The sequence below is a fragment of the Podarcis cretensis genome (assembly GCF_951804945.1).
Source record: "Podarcis cretensis genome assembly, chromosome: 2".
Classification (NCBI taxonomy): domain Eukaryota; kingdom Metazoa; phylum Chordata; class Lepidosauria; order Squamata; family Lacertidae; genus Podarcis; species Podarcis cretensis.
The window spans coordinates 72,711,505-72,727,393 of record NC_137171.1 but is presented as its reverse complement, the minus strand read 5'-3'; the positions used below and the strand labels follow the sequence as shown (position 1 = coordinate 72,727,393).

The following is a 15,889-nucleotide window of genomic DNA, read 5'->3' as shown; positions in this document are numbered from 1 at the left end:
TTCTGTTAACACAGATTCCTTTTTTTTTTTTACCACTCCAGCTTTTAATGCACCTTCCAAGGTGAATGTAAATAGCTTAGGTGAGTGTAGTTTAGGTGATAAGCTAACTTCTTGCCTTATGCCTCTTTTTAAAGGTACTGGGTGGGTCTTTACATGGTGATGATATGTTGCTGTTGCCTTATTTCCTATTTTCTTGCAATAACTGGTTATATCTGCTGTGAAATCTGCAGTTTTGTATCACCCACTGTATAGCCCAGGTTTCGACTGTATCGAAGGCTCTCTTTTTTGAAATAGATGAATCCATCGTAAGTAGGGATATTATATCCACTACATTTCCCTAACAATATTTTCATAGTTAATAGATGATCTGCTGTCACCTTAAGTCTACTTAATCCTCAGCGGCAATTACAGGAATGCAAATAAAGAATGGATATAGTTACCACTGTGCTTCATCAGGGACCCATATTTACATTTCACTTTCGGTAAATAGTTGTAAACAAACCTAAGCGCTTTTTAAGCAGCTGTGGTGGACCTCCAGATATTGCTGAATTACACCTCCCATCACCCTTGAACAAAGCTAGTTGATGGGATCTGTAGCTCAGAAACATCTGGAGGCTATAGGTTTCTCCTTCCTGCACAAAAGAATAAAAAAAGCCTATCATAATCTGAAAGATAAACACATCAATTACCTAGATGTCTATGTACACCCACATAAGAATAAGCCTATATAACGTAATAGGATTAACTTTCAAGTAGACATATTCAGTGAATGGTGGGTGATAAAAACTGCCAATAAATAAACTGAGTTGGACTGTGTCTGTTGACTCAGTATAAGTATAAGATCTTGGCATGGACAGCATCCTTGAGCACTGTAAATTTCTTTACTCAGGATGACAAGTATTGAGGCCCTTTGGGGAAAACTAAAAAGAAGAAATGAAAGCACCTGACAGTATTAAAAGCTTGTTTCACATTTTGCGTGTCCTATGGGACAATGCAGGGTTGAGGTTGATTTAAGCATAGTAAGTCAGCTGAGAACTGGTCACCAAAATTTATGCTTCCATAGTTCAACTATACACTACTCCGAATAAGTAGAAATGCTTCTGGTAAAGCTTAAAAAAGTAAAAGAGTGTTTTACCACAGGCCTCTGAGCTAACCCTGCTACTATGACCATCCCATGCTGGTTTCTAGCTTGCCTCGTCCATTGTGCATCTTTTCATGAAGAAGAAGCAATATTTTGGGGGAGCATGTGAGGAGATGAGCAGCTAGGAACTAGGAAGGTAAAGTGCACTGACAAGGGCTGTACAAGCTTTTGGTTTGGGGCCTGAGAATTTGCTTATGATCTGGGAGCAAATATAAGAATTGGCTGTGAAGTTCCTGGAAACCAAAATGAGGGGGACCTGAGGGCAAGCAAGCCAGCTAACATCTTCTAAATATAGTTTACAGAGGCGTATTATTCCTTGTTTCAACAGCAGTATTTCCATTTCCTGTTATTCTTTAAGTGAGCAGTAAAATCTGGGCCACAAAGGGGTTGCCTATGGCTAACTTTCTTATTCACATAAACACCAAATTGAAGCAGCATTCCTGATACATACAAAGTTGTGTGACAGGAAGCCCTTCTATATAGTTAGTATCAACACCACTACCCCAGATAAAAGCATTATGGAAATTGGTAGTTTGACACACAGTTCATTTGCATAGTTCCCAATGCATTAAAAAGCATGTCGCTGATCTGCTACCACACTTGCACTCTCCATTTGAACTCAACAACTTTGGCTGGCAAACGACTACCTAGACAGCAATCTGCAAGAATCCGGAAATATGCCTTCTTCCCAAATCATTGCCTTTCTGGTGGTTGTAATCGACATGGCCCTCTGTGGGTTCATCTCCAATAGCTTTATAACTGCAGTGATGGTTGCTGAATGGGCCAAATGCAGGACCCTCAATGCCAAGGAACAACTTCTTCTGTCGATGGGAACGTCCAGTATCTGTGTCACAGTTTTGATGATTCCAACATTAACCAATTACTACTTAAAGTTGGAGATCAACCACTTAACGATGAGAATAATTCATGTCTTTGTAAGCTCTGTCATATTCTTCCGATACTGGCTCCTTGCCTGGTTCTGCGTCTTCTGTTGCATCAAGATAGTAAACGGCACCCACTCCCTCTTCCTATGGTGCAAGCTGAGGATATCACACCTGGTGTCCTGGCTTCTTGCAGTATCTCTAGCTGCCTCCTTGCTCTTTTCTGCCTATGCATTTCATAATATTTCAGTGCAACATCAGAACACCACAACAGCCAACATAACAAACATGACTCAAGGATACTCAAGGATAGAAACTAGCAGTTCTTTACAACTCTTCTTTTTAATTACTGGTTCAAGCTGTCCCCTTCTTGTGACTTTACTTTGCTCCACCATGGTTGTAGCCTCGCTCTGCAGACATATCTGCAATATGACAGGTAAAGGAACCAGTTTCAGGAGCCGCCAAACAGAAGCTCATATCAAGGCAGCTGGGACAGTGCTCTCCTTCTTGATCATTTATGTCGCTTTTTACATGGCACACCTATTGCTTGTATTTCAATACTTTGAAAAATCAGAACAGAGATTTGGTTCAATAATGTGTTCAGTGGTGCTGGTAATGTGCCCCTCTGCTCACGGTATCCTCCTGGTGTTTGTTAATCCCAAACTCAAGCAGGCAGCTACCCAGATTCTTTCAGAAGCAAAGCCTTAAAAATATCACAGGTATTTTAAATGTCATAATTGTCATGTAGTTTGCCCTAGGTTGCTTTTTTTGGTATGTGTGTTTTTTAAGGTAAAGAGCTGACACTGAAGGAAATGGGGAAGCTGGACTGGGACTATGGTATGGTGACAGGTGGCTTCAATCTTTTGCTTCCCACAGTTTCCAGTCAGCAAGCAAGCAAACCTCAAATTTAATCTGATCCTCAACAGCTCATCCACCTTAAAGAGAACTTTATCCTAGCACTGGTTGACTGAATGATTCTATTATTATTATTATTATTATTATTATTATTATTATTGTTATTGTTATTGTTATTGTTATTGTTATTATTTGAATTTATATACCACCCTACACCTGGGGGTCTCAGGGCGGTTCACAGAATAAAATCAAGATATAAAACCACAAAATACCTAATAAAAATAAAAACAGCAATCCAATAGCGCCCCTCCCCCCATTACCCTGTGAATCTTGATCACTTTGTCATGGCATTTTAAACTAACTAATACTCTATCTTTGAAATGATGCATAGGTAACAACACTGGGTCACTGTTTTCAAACTGTGGTTAATGCAAACTCACAACTGTGGACCTTTAGTTTTTCAGACTATTAGGATATCTACAAATTGTTTTTGAAATACTGTACAGCATTGCAGCAATTGACACATACGAGAAGAAGAAACAGATGAAATGCTTGTATAGTCGTGATAATTCTATGTATTGCTTTGGACTTTTAAAAATCATTTCTTTAGCAAATGCTGTGCTCATCTACTGCGTCCTTGTGGCGTTTGCCCTCCTAGGTGTGTGACATCATACTGGGTTCATAAGGAAAGGGTTAACTAATTGTAAAATGACTAACCAATGGGAACCCAAGGGAAGTGAGTTAGTTAGAGTTAGGGTGGTTGAGAAGACAGTCTGGAGTTAGAAGAGGCAGAGAGGATAAGTCTGTGGGTTAGGCTAGTCTGATGTGAGAGAGTGAGAGAATTTGTTAAGAGGAGTCAGCCAAACAGTTGAGATAATCAGTCAGAAGGTATTAGGAAGGTATAGGCCAGTAAAGAAACTAAAGTTAAGATACTGACAGGAATATTATCTGAGAAACCATAAACTTGTTGATATTTATAAAATGAACTTGTTTATTTGGTTCACTTTTAACAACTTTCTGGACTCAGTGTTTTACCTGAGGGTAACTGGTTGGTGGCAGCGGGGAAGCGAGCACAGTGGTGGCACAGGGATCAATAGACCGTTAAACGTCCGGGGACCCTGTGTGATCGCCACAGTCCTTAACTTTTTATCTGCCTTCTGCTGCTAGCAGTTGCTCCTCCATATAATGCCCCCCGTTCTCTGCCTACACTTCTGTTCCATCATGCTCCAATCACATTTCAGCAACAGTGGCATACTCCTACATGTGGCACTACATCATATTCAACTTTACAAAATCCTGTCAACATATATGTAAGCATGTTGTATACTTGGGGATAGCCTTTGCTGTTGTCCACAATTCTGAACAATCAGTATGGTTGAGCAGGGACTGGACCTTTTAGATAGTACTAACTTTTTGCTTTTGGAGTGTGTGTGTGTGTGTGTGTGTGTGTGTGTGTGAGAGAGAGAGAGAGAGAGAGAGAGAGAGAGAGAGATTAAGTTTGGTTCCGCTCAGGCTCTACATTCAGGACCTTTCATGGAATTGAGTCCTCTTAAGAGTACGCAGGTGGCACTGTGGTCTAAACCACAGAGCCTAGGACTTGCCGATGAGAAGGTCGGCGGTTTGAATCCCTGCGATGGGGTAAGCTCCCATTGCTCAGTCCCTGCTCCTGCCAACCTAGCAACTCAAAAGCACGTCAAAGTGCAAGTAGATAAATAGGTACTGCTCTGGTGGGAAGGTAAACAGCGTTTCCATGTGCTGCTCTGGTTTAGGAGAAGCGGCTTAGTCTTGCTGGCCACATGACCCGGAAGCTGTACGCCGGCTCCCTCAGCCAGTAAAGCAAGATGAGCGCCACAACCCCAGAGTCGTCCACGACTGGACCTAATAGTCAGGGGTCCCTTTACCTTTAAGAGTATAGATGCATTTTGAGACAATGAGTGTGAAAAAAATAAATATGAATAAAAATTGGGCCACCTATGAACCAATAGTGGAGATGGATAACCAATGGAAATTAAAACCTTATGAGGAAGTTGAAGGTTTTGTGAATAATTGGTTGCATTATCAGCAAATTAACAAAATGTTTAAAGATGATAAAAAGAAAAATGGATTTGGATATACAAAATCGAGATTTGAATTAGAACTGTTAAATAACAAGTTAAAATCTTATCCAAAATGTATAAATTATTACTGGAGTGGCATTTGAAAGATGAAGACGTTAAATCAGTTATGATACACTGGGCTAAAGATATTGGTCATAATATACAATTAGAAGATTGGGGGAAATTATGGAAAGAGGGAATAAATTTCACTGCCAGCAGTGCTTTAAAGGAAAATATAATGAAAATGACGTACAGAGATTTACAAGCATGATAAAAAATTGTTTTTATATGCAACAACTGAAGCAAGAATACTATTAGTCCAGCGATGGAAGCTGTCCAGTGATGGAAGCCAAAGGTTTGTTATACTGAGATGTTTGGAAAACATGAAAAAGTAGAAGCACAAGGCATTTGTGCGGCTTTCTGTTAGCAATTCTAATGATGTCTGAACTGCCCCTTTGGGGCAAAGCTCAGACATCACTTCATCTTCTGGCTACTCCAGGTAATCCTACAGCCTAGCCTAGGCATGGGAAAATAGGTCTGCTAAATCATGGGTGTTCCACAACCTACTTGGCTTTTAAGAACGAACCATATTGCTCTGCAGGATGAGATATTCTGGGACACCAGTTATATTATCTGTGGACCATGTACAGTGGTACCTCGGGTTAAGAACTTAATTCGCTCTGGAGGTCCATTCTTAACCTGAAACTGTTCTTAACCTGAAGCACCACTTTAGCTAATGGGGCCTCCTGCTGCCGCCACACGATTTCGGTTCTCATCCTGAAGCAAAGTTCTTAACCCGAGGTACTATTGCTGGGTTAGAGGAGTCTGTAACCTGAAGCATCTGTACCCTGAAGCATATGTAACCCGAGGTACCACTGTACTATATTCTGATGCCTGTGGATATAGGAAACTGATTGTACTAACAGGGGTGGTCTTTGTGCCACCCTTTCCATCGCCCTACTGTTTCCCTTCGGCTCTTCTGCTATAAAACGGAACACAGTCTTTAAAAAAAGATTTCCTTTAAACAGCTATGTCTGAGAAAGAACATACAAGATTTGAAAGTTTGCAACCTACTTTGTAGGCATAATAGTGCAAACAAAAACAAACTATGGTTTCCGCTGTGTACTGCAGCTGCCATTTGGAATTTACTTAGGAATGCAATACATATGCATTTCAAGTTTAATAACATAACTAGGCTACGCAACACTTCCACGCTATATAGTACATCCATACTTTGATTTTGCCCTTCACTACCTGTTTCTTGTTACAGCATGTCAAGTAAAAAAATGTAAAGTTCCTGAAGCATGTGCCTTATTATACCAATAAAAAACATACATCTTTTTCCAGTTCTGAACAAGTCTCTTTATCATTTCCTTCCCTTCATTACCCCCTATATAACTTGTAAGCTTCCCCATTACTTCCTATTAATAAATTGTCAATTCCCACTCAGTCATGTTTGGTATCTGAGCCTTTCCCCAATATTTTGCATACCATGATTTTGTAGTAAATTAGCCTATAAGACAGGGGTTGCCAACCTCTTTGGACCAGTTGAGCATATTTTGAATTTTGATAGTGCTGAGGGTGCCTGTCACAAAATGGCTGCCACAAACGTAACACAAAATTAGTGTGTACAGCCATTGCTGCTCCCCTGTCTACCAGAATACCTCAAATTTATCACGGGAAGTCAGTGTGGAGTTACAGATCAAGAACCCTGTTTTATTCCATGCCAATCCTAAACCAAAGCCTAGGCTGCCATCCTGCACCTACTTACCTGGGAGTTAGCCCCATTAAACACAAGGAGAAATACTTCTGAATAAGACATGTACACCATTGTACTTTAAGCTAACTATACAATTAATTCTAAACAAGTGCCTGGACAACAGTTCCCGCACCTGCAGAAATGTCTTAAGGTTGATTGCAATGTTTTGCATTTGCTATTTGAGGAGGGGATTCTTTAACACCTAGCTTCGCCTGCTGTGTAGTAATATTTGCAGAAAATAACCTGATCTTAGACAAAATCAACACAGGAAAAATGCATCCTGGTTGATAGGGAAAAAGAGTAGGGCAAATAGTGGAGATTCCAGGCACTCCTAGAAAAACAGAGCAGGAAAGGTACACTAAAAGGGTAAAGGGCACAGCAGCTCTTTAAAACCCAGCAATTCCTGCTGCCTGGTGCTCAAACAACTCACTTATCAATCACAGCTCTAACTTCAATAATTAGAAACAATGACAGGCAGGAGAAGCCAGCCTCACTCATTTTACAGAAATCATTTAGAAGGGTACCTCCCCAGTTGAAGAAGGAGGAGGAGGAGGAGGAGGAGGAGTTTGGATTTGATATGCCGCTTTATCAGTACCCGAAGGAGTCTCAAAGCGGCTAACATTCTCCTTTCCCTTCCTCCCCCACAACAAACACTCTGTGAGGTGAGTGCGGCTGAGAGACTTCAGAGAAGTGTGACTAGCCTAAGGTCACCCAGCAGCTGCATGTGGAGGAGCGGAGACGCGAACCCGGTTCCCCAGATTACGAGACTACAGCTCTTAACCACTACACCACACTGGCTCCATAACTTCTTTCTAGGAGGGTTAGAGACATTCATTTTTTAAAAAAGAAGCAGCTCAGAGTCTGGGGACCTTGCTTGTAAGCACCAGTTACAGTCTTTGCAGGCACCATGGTTCCTGTGGGCATTGGGCTGGCAACACCACTATATGAAATCAATTCCTTTAGCTGTACATGGCCTTTTTTACAGGTTAGCAAAAACAGAACAGATTATAAAATGTAGTTTCATCCAAGTCCCACCCCTGCCTTATACTGTTATTTATGACCAAAATGTCCACACAGCTACCATATAGAAAAGTAACTCTGAAATGTTTTCTTTTATCCTTCCATATCTTCTCTCAGTTCAATCCTTACTTCCCCCTTTGGCCTTGCAACCCAGCCACAGATATTTATTGCTGAAGTCCTCCATAATGTGCTTCTAGCACTAACAGATTATCTTGTACCTGTCCATTTAGCCTCTTTTGTAATGCAAGTTAGATGCTGAAGCTAGTCTTTCAAGATACAGAGATGTTCAACTTTAGATCTGTTACATATTGCATCATTTTTCCTGATACTACAATTTTAAAAGAAACTATGCCACACAGGGGGACGCAGGTGGCGCTGTGGGTTAAAGCCTCAGCGCCTAGGACTTGCCGATCGAAAGGTCGGCGGTTCGAATCCCTGCGGCGGGGTGCGCTCCCGCTGCTCGGTCCCAGCGCCTGCCAACCTAGCAGTTCGAAAGCACCTCCGGGTGCAAGTAGATAAATAGGGACCGCTTACCAGCGGGAAGGTAAACGGCGTTTCCGTGTGCGGCTCTGGCTCGCCAGAGCAGCGATGTCACACTGGCCTCGTGACCCGGAAGTGTCTCCGGACAGCGCTGGCCCCTGGCCTCTTAAGTGAGATGGGCGCACAACCCCAGAGTCTGTCAAGACTGGCCCGTACGGGCAGGGGTACCTTTACCTTTACCTATGCCACACAGACATGCAAAAAATGATCTTAAGGAGTATCCAAAGTGTGGATAGTTGCTTAACTGAGTGAAAACTGATCAAAGCAGCAATAATATAGTGTACCTAGTACACTTTGCATAAAGGGTATTTCTCCCCTTTGACTGAAAGGGTAGATACTGAAGCACCAGCACCATCTACTGGTTAGCTTGCTGCTTCTCCTGATAAGAAACCTCATTTAGGCAGGACACAATGGGCAAAAGGAGGCAAGGATGGCATAGCTCAGGAGTCACCAACCTTTTTGGTCCTCTGGGAACATTTGGAATTATGAGAGAATGCCATCAGCACCACCCCCTCCAGTTGTTCTTTTCTACTTGTCACCCTCTGAAATCATTTCCCCTCACAACAGATGCACGGACACACACAGAGAGAGACTTCGCTTTCCTATGGGGTCTGGGTAAAAATCAGATCCAGTAGAATTAAAGCTGATCCTCTAGAATTCCCAGGATGATCTGTGCCTTGGATCCATGGTTTTGTGCCAAGGCAGGACTGGAAAGTTCCAGAGCTGTCATTTTCATGGTTCAGTCAATGCAGACATACACAATGATGCTGGTGATGCTTAATTATGTCATAAATTATAAATTATGTCATTTCAAGAGGGTCAATTTTACTGTATCCAACTTGAAAATACATGTGTGTGCCTTTGCTCTCTGGCACTTAATTCTCTTTCTCTACTGACTCCTGCAGCACCCAATTTTCACCTCTCTGCTTCCTCCCTCCACCTGCTACCAGTTGCTCCACTGTCCTCCTCCTAGATTCCCAAATTGCTTTCTTTCCTCTTCTCTTAGTTATTCTGCTTACCATTCAGCCACTCAGATACTGACCTGAGTCTAAGCATATACAGGAGGAAGTGAGAAGCATTACTCTTCTAGCTTCCCCATTCAATTCCATGCACTTTTCCAGAAGAGTGTGAAGGTAATCACTCTCACCACCTCAAGATGAATGGGGCAGCAAACCGAGGAAGGGCTCAGAAGCTTCATGAACATCAAGTGGAAGTGACTGAGGGTGTTATTCCACCAACAGCCACCAAGCTAGTGATTCCAAGCATACTGTAGTCAAATATAGAGAAACCTCTATATTCACTCTCCATATTTAAGAGAAGGCCTTGGCCAAACATAAGGAACAACACTGAGGAGAAACCAGAGCAGTTATGCATATGCAATGTGAAAAGCTTGGAAGAAGGGTCCTGGCATGTTTTGGGAACAGAAGGATTGCACAAGGAACACACACACTCCTCAAAGTATGCATGCTCTCAGATTTGTATTAGTTTTGCGAGAGACTTGTGTTCTACAAACACTGATTGTTTCAATACATTCTGGAAGAGAGAATAGCTCAGCTACCGGGCATGGGATTCCATTCAAGCAAAAGTGTGAAGATTGCTAACCCAAATATGTGGAAGGCAAAGGATGAGAACTCACTGCACAGGGATACCTCTGGCTCGCAGCACACGGTAATATTCCAGAGCTTGGTACGGAGACACTCGCCGGTCCTTGGCACCCACATACATTAGTAATGGGGTGTGTACCTGTAGGAGAAGGAGTGTGTGACTAACAAAAACAAGGCCCTGCTTCTTGCCTGGAGCCAAGTACCAAAATCTGCCTTTTCACTAAAGTAAAAAAATAAAAATGCTGTGCCAAGAAAATTAGAACCCTGCAACTATATAGAGCATGCAAATGAGGCCAGTGGAACCCAGATGCCTATTTGGCTTCTGCTATTTATAGATATAGTCAAGGGCATCCCTGTTGCCATTAAGGACAATGAGATTATGCACGCACACTCCAGAAATCCTATTTAGCTTTTCTTCTGGCTGCTCAAATATCAGGAAGCATTTTTCATGTACAGTCAAGTCTGTCTTCAGCCATAAGGGTTCTCAGGATGCTGAATTCCATACTGCAAATGCAAATTAAGCAGCAGTACAGTTTTGGTGCCAAACTGGGGCAATACACAGAGCCCTACATATGGCACAAAGGGTGGGCTGGGGGACGACCCAACAAAAAACGGCACCTCCTAGAGGGACACATGCTACATCCAATGAACAGTTCTACTAACTGTCTCTTACCTTTGCAGCATGAATTATAGGGGAGCAGAGCAGCATGGCAGTCAGGTCTTCCTCAGTAGGAATCCTCTCAAAGCAGTATGGCAGGCCTAGCACTGCATACCTCCTATGGAAACGATGCAGTCCGTTAGCATCATGCCCTCAATCCTCAGCTCTACCAAAGAGCCAAACAAAAAACTATTTTCAGATAGCTGTAGAAGTGGCTTGTTGAGTGGGGCAATGGGGTCAGAGAAGAAGAGAGGGTGAATGCAACCTGAATAGTGAGGATTAGGGAGATTGGCTCAAACTGACTCAGGAAGGGGACATGGCAGAGAGATGGGTGAATGAAAATAGCTTGGGCAAGGCAGAAAAAAATGAAGAAGTTCCTTACCAGTCAGGGATATCAGAGGTCCCCAGTAGAGTGGCCATGTTGATGACAGGGCTTCTGACTACACAGGCTTTGTACATCTCTGGGTATCGGGCAATCAAATGGCAGCAGACAAAGCCACCATGAGACCCTCCCAGCAAAGCAATTCTGTCTGGGTCCAGAGGTTCCGTCCGTAATGCCAATTTCACTGCCAGCTGCCAGAGCCGAAATAAGTCAAAGTCAGGTATGTTTGCAGGGACTGGTGCAAACCTCTTTCCAAAAAGGCTCAACCAACAGGGGTGGGGAAGGCAGCCCTCAATCCTGAGCCTGTAGCCTATCATATCCACTCTCACATGTGATTCCCCGGCCCCACCTGACTTCATCCCCCAAAGCTCAGTGAACATCAACTGATTGCACAAGGCAGAGTATGTCTTCTTGAGGGATGCTGGCAGAGAGATGCGGACAGATGTCTCTGTATAGAGCTGTCCCATTAGCACCCCGGGGCTCAAGATCTAGGGGTTCTGCTGTTCAAAAACATATCTCACACTTGACCAAGAAGATCTATGCCATCAGTCAAGCTGGCAGGTATGGCTTTGCCATGACTTCTCACAAGCTGCTGAGATGAAAGGGAGAAAGGAGTTGAACAGAAGGAACAGTCTTCATGTGTGCAGAGCCTATAGATAATTTTAGGTGGGCTTTGTGATTACCTCACCTTCCCACCCTGTAGCATGGTGCACTGTGAGCCCATTCAATGACTCTGCCACTATGCGCTGAACTCCTTACCCCTCAGCCTTCAGTAAGCTGTAGCAGCCCATGGTGTTGGGAAGCCAGGACAGCGACAGAGCCCCACCCATGCAGCCCCACCAGCTGCTAAAGGGGAAATGGGTTGCCTGCTATTATAAGCAGTGCAAACTGATACTCAGTGCCATTATCATCCTTTGTTCTTTTATCGTCAAAGCTTGGCCTTACCCTAGGGAATGGGGAAAGAAAGGAAAGGGGCTGACCTGTGTGTCCTCCACATCTTGCACTCCCACATGGGAGATTAGAGACTCGATGCTGGCTTGCCCAAAGCCCAGGGAACCCCTGTAATTCACTGCCCAGAAAAAAGGCAAAGCAAAGTGTGAGTTGTTATGTCCTCAAGGGACATTCAGGGCTTTCCTGCTCCCCTGAGGTGTGCTTGGCACAGGGAACATGCAGCGCAGGGAACACTTACATTTGAATATGAAGTATTACAAACCACATGCAAGACAATATCCTGCTTTCAATTTCCTATGGCACAATTACTGGATATTGTTGGTCCAGTTTAGACATAATGTTGCCATTATAATAAACTGATTTGTTGGAATGGAAACAAGCACTCCCCTCAAGTGCTTCTCTACTCCTGGCACATGTCTGGCTTGAGAGCGGATTTCCTGGTTTCCAGGTAAATCCCAGTTCGCCATAATATTTGAACCAGGAAACTGGCTTAAGTGCTGCCTAGAAACTGAATTGCAAGCCACTGCCTGGGTTGCAAGTACAGAAAATTCTGCCTCTGCATACCCTTAGCTTTAGGTCAAATGAGGCTCCACTGTCTTCTCACACACATAAAACCCCTTCAGGGCCATTTGACAGGGAATTTCTTGTTCTGTTTCCCAACTTCTGCTAGGACACACCAAGACAATCTCACCCTCTTTTTGTCACAATGCATACTAAACCTGTGAGGTATTTCTCAAGCAAAGTCATTTCTCAAGGAGTAAGAATAAATCAGAAAAAGGCTAGTTTAACTCAGCTCTGCAGACCTGGAAATAACTTCCTGGCTTGTTCATGGCATTTTTTTCTCAAGGGGGGCAGGTGGGAGGGCTGAGAGGAAACTGGAAATCTGAGGACATCCTTCAAGAAGTCAAATGGCTATTCTTTTTCAGCAAGGCATCCTTCTCCCATCCAATACACAACTGTACACTGGATTGTTAGACACACAGTAAAATGCATGTGCTGACACTCTTGCCAAGCCCTCAGGAGCAGCAGCAAGGAGTGTATGCAGGTTTGGGAGACAGGGGTCTTCTGGCACTCACCCATGAGCACAGCAAAACCCAACTGGCAGAGACTTCCCATTATAGGACGCCAACAAGCATCAAAGACAGCATGCGGGCCACCTGGAAACAGAATGTCAGCTTTAAAGGACATCTCCCAATTTGGCAAAAGAGTTCAGAGAAGTTAAGGCACCACTGATCTGTCATATACCCCCTTCACAATCAGCAGCTGAGAAGTTTGTGTTCAGGAAATAAGAAAACAGGCAACAGGTTGGAAATGCCCTCTTTACATTCCAGAATTCAGTCTTAAGATTTCTGCTCTCATAGGGAAAAATGTAAAATGATCACCTTGGATAGGGTCCTAACAGAACGACAAGAAGGAAGCAAAGAAGGATGGGGCCAGCTGTCAGGGCAGGCAGCAGAAAAGAGCTGTGGTGACTTACCATGTGGAGAAACAATAAGGGGGAATGTCTTTTCTCCTCGTTTGTTCCCCCGAGGAGTAAGCAACAGGGCTTCAAATGCCTGGCCAGCTGCAAAAAAGGCCACACGTTAGCTATTTGCTGCTGAGTGCCATTTTTCAAACGTCACTACCCTGGGGGAGTCAACCTGCAACCCCAGGGCTTTACAGGCACCCCTCCTCCTCCACCTAGCACCTCCTCCTGCTCAGGGCCCCAAATGCAAAAGAAGGCCTTAAGACAGGCACCCCCAAACTCGGCCCTCCAGATGTTTTGGAACAACAACTCCCATCATCCCTAGCTAGCAGGACCAGTGGTCAGGGATGATGGGAACTGTAGTCCCAAAATATCTGGAGGGCCAAGTTTGGGGATGCCTGCCTTAAGACTTTAACTTATGTTATGAAGGACCATCAGTGCAATGTCCTTCCCAATTTTCCTCTGCAGCTCAAACATTACAGTGACACTATGGATGAAGAATCCAGGCTACCCAGTGCTGAACTCTTTCATTCCATTCATCCTATTTAACTCTGTTTGGGCTGTCCCAGCACTCAGGGCAAGGTGATGAATCTATCCCCAGTTTCTACACCAAGCTCAGATTACTCTTTAGTTAGATTTTTTTAAAAAAACAACACACAAAATGAATTAATGAAGAATGCAGCTCACCTATGCAGGAGCCCTGACCATTCCCATAAGCCAGGCTGTCCCCTTACAAACTGTACTTATGCCAGACAGCCAAACCTAGTCCCACTTAAGACAAACTTACTGCATAGTACAGAGTAAAGCACAACCAACAGTGCGTGTGAGAGAGTGAGTCAAGTGCCTGGCCTGAGGCTCCCTGTTCCTGCATCCTTACTGTACTGGTTGTCCTCAGTCATGGGAGGATGTACTGTGAGAATCTTCCATTCCATATCTGGCAGTTCAGAGGCTTCCTCCACACTCGTCCACTGCAGTTCCAGCTCACATCCTGCAGGGGAAAGCACTCCTACCTTCTGTGAAGCAGGTATAATAGTTTGTTACCTAACCTGAAGGACCAAACAGTGTGCTGCACAAGATCTCTTAGCGTTGCAAGTAGCCTATATAGCACTAGCTTTGTCCTCAAATATCTATCTTTGATGGAGTCTGCATTTGTTGCAATCCACAAGGGAATTTACACAACTGTTTGTTTCACTAAGGATATATTCGAACTGACATGCCAAACCATGGTTTGTAAGTGCAAATCATGGCTTGTTTTATGGCTGAACTTATATTATTTCAAAAGTAAGTGTTTGTGATAAGCTGCCAAACCAAGATATCAAACCATAGTTTGCCAGAATTCATAAACTTCAATTATGGATGTTGCTCTGCCTCTGGAGCCAATTGTTTCAAGGAGAAATGAGTGCTGAGCAAAAGGAAAACTAAAGCAAACAAGCAGCTCAAAACCATGGTTTGCCTATGGTGTCTTAACTATAATTAGCACAAATCATGAATGAGCTTTTATTCCAAGCACAAGGCTGATGGGCTCCAGGGCTTGGGCTGAAGAAGAAGAAGAGTTTGGATTTGATATCCCGCCTTTCACTCCCTTTAAGGAGTCTCAAAGCGGCTAACATTCTCCTTTCCCTTCCTCCCCCACAACAAACACTCTGTGAGGTAAGTGGGGCTGAGAGACTTCAAAGAAGTGTGACTGGCCCAAGGTCACCCAGCAGCTGCATGTGGAGGAGCAGAGACGCGAACCCGGTTCCCCAGATTACGAGACTATCGCTCTTAACCACTACACCACACTGGCTCTCTTTCTTTCTGAAGGTATTCCCGAGATGACATTGCTTACTGTTTCTGTGTTGCTATATACAGTGACCACATTAAAATGTAATGCTAAACCATAAATTGTATTGGCCACAATTTGTTCAACAAACCACATATCATCTCACATACGAGCAAACAATCCACAGCTTTTTAAAGCTTGGTTTGTTTTCCGGCTATTCTCTCCTCAATTCCTCTGTAGCCTGTTGAGCATATGGGTGAAGTGGCCAAATAAACCATGGTTAAGTAAGGCTGCCTAATTTGGACATAGCACCAACCACAGATAAAACAAACCATTACTCATAAGCCAGAAATAAACCTTGGTTTCACACTGTGATTTGCTGCTAGCAAACAAACAAACCATGGCTCAGTGTGAACTAGGCCACTGTGAAAATCAGGAATGGGAAATCTATGACCCTCCATATGTTGTTGGAGTGCAAATCCCAGCATCCCTGATAACTGGCCATGCTGACTGGGGCTGATGGGAGTTGGAGTCCAACAACATCTGGAGGGCTACAGAGGCATATCTGTGGTTTGAACAAAGCTAAATAGTCACACTAAAGAAACATTCACATTAGGTTTTTTGGCTACAGCCTTGCTAAAAATTCACATACAAGCATTATGAAAAAGAGCATAGTATGAAAGCTCACTCCGGCACCTGCCAATTTCATCAGGTTCCCCTAGAAATAATGGAGAGGGGATTGGAGGGTGAAGCAACCCACACCTTGACCTGCAAG

At 43.6% G+C, this 15,889-nt stretch overlaps 2 protein-coding genes across 2 annotated transcripts in view; one reads left to right on the top strand and one right to left on the bottom strand.

Moving 5' to 3' along the window:
- APEH (acylaminoacyl-peptide hydrolase) overlaps positions 1 to 15,889 on the bottom strand; it is a 73,365-nt gene that overhangs the window by 20,681 nt on the left and 36,795 nt on the right. The window contains exons 37-43 of the mRNA XM_079965763.1: positions 14,230 to 14,365; positions 13,365 to 13,451; positions 12,964 to 13,044; positions 11,917 to 12,005; positions 10,937 to 11,127; positions 10,570 to 10,672; positions 9,929 to 10,035 (exon numbers count right to left, since the gene is read on the bottom strand). Coding sequence (XP_079821889.1) covers positions 9,929 to 10,035; positions 10,570 to 10,672; positions 10,937 to 11,127; positions 11,917 to 12,005; positions 12,964 to 13,044; positions 13,365 to 13,451; positions 14,230 to 14,365 — 794 coding nt within the window. The remainder of the gene's footprint in view (positions 1 to 9,928; positions 10,036 to 10,569; positions 10,673 to 10,936; positions 11,128 to 11,916; positions 12,006 to 12,963; positions 13,045 to 13,364; positions 13,452 to 14,229; positions 14,366 to 15,889) is intronic.
- Positions 1,087 to 3,002, top strand: LOC307209406 (taste receptor type 2 member 7-like). The gene has a single exon (XM_079964461.1). It carries the CDS (start codon positions 1,819 to 1,821, stop codon positions 2,728 to 2,730), a length of 912 nt encoding a protein of 303 aa, XP_079820587.1. The 5' UTR covers positions 1,087 to 1,818; the 3' UTR covers positions 2,731 to 3,002.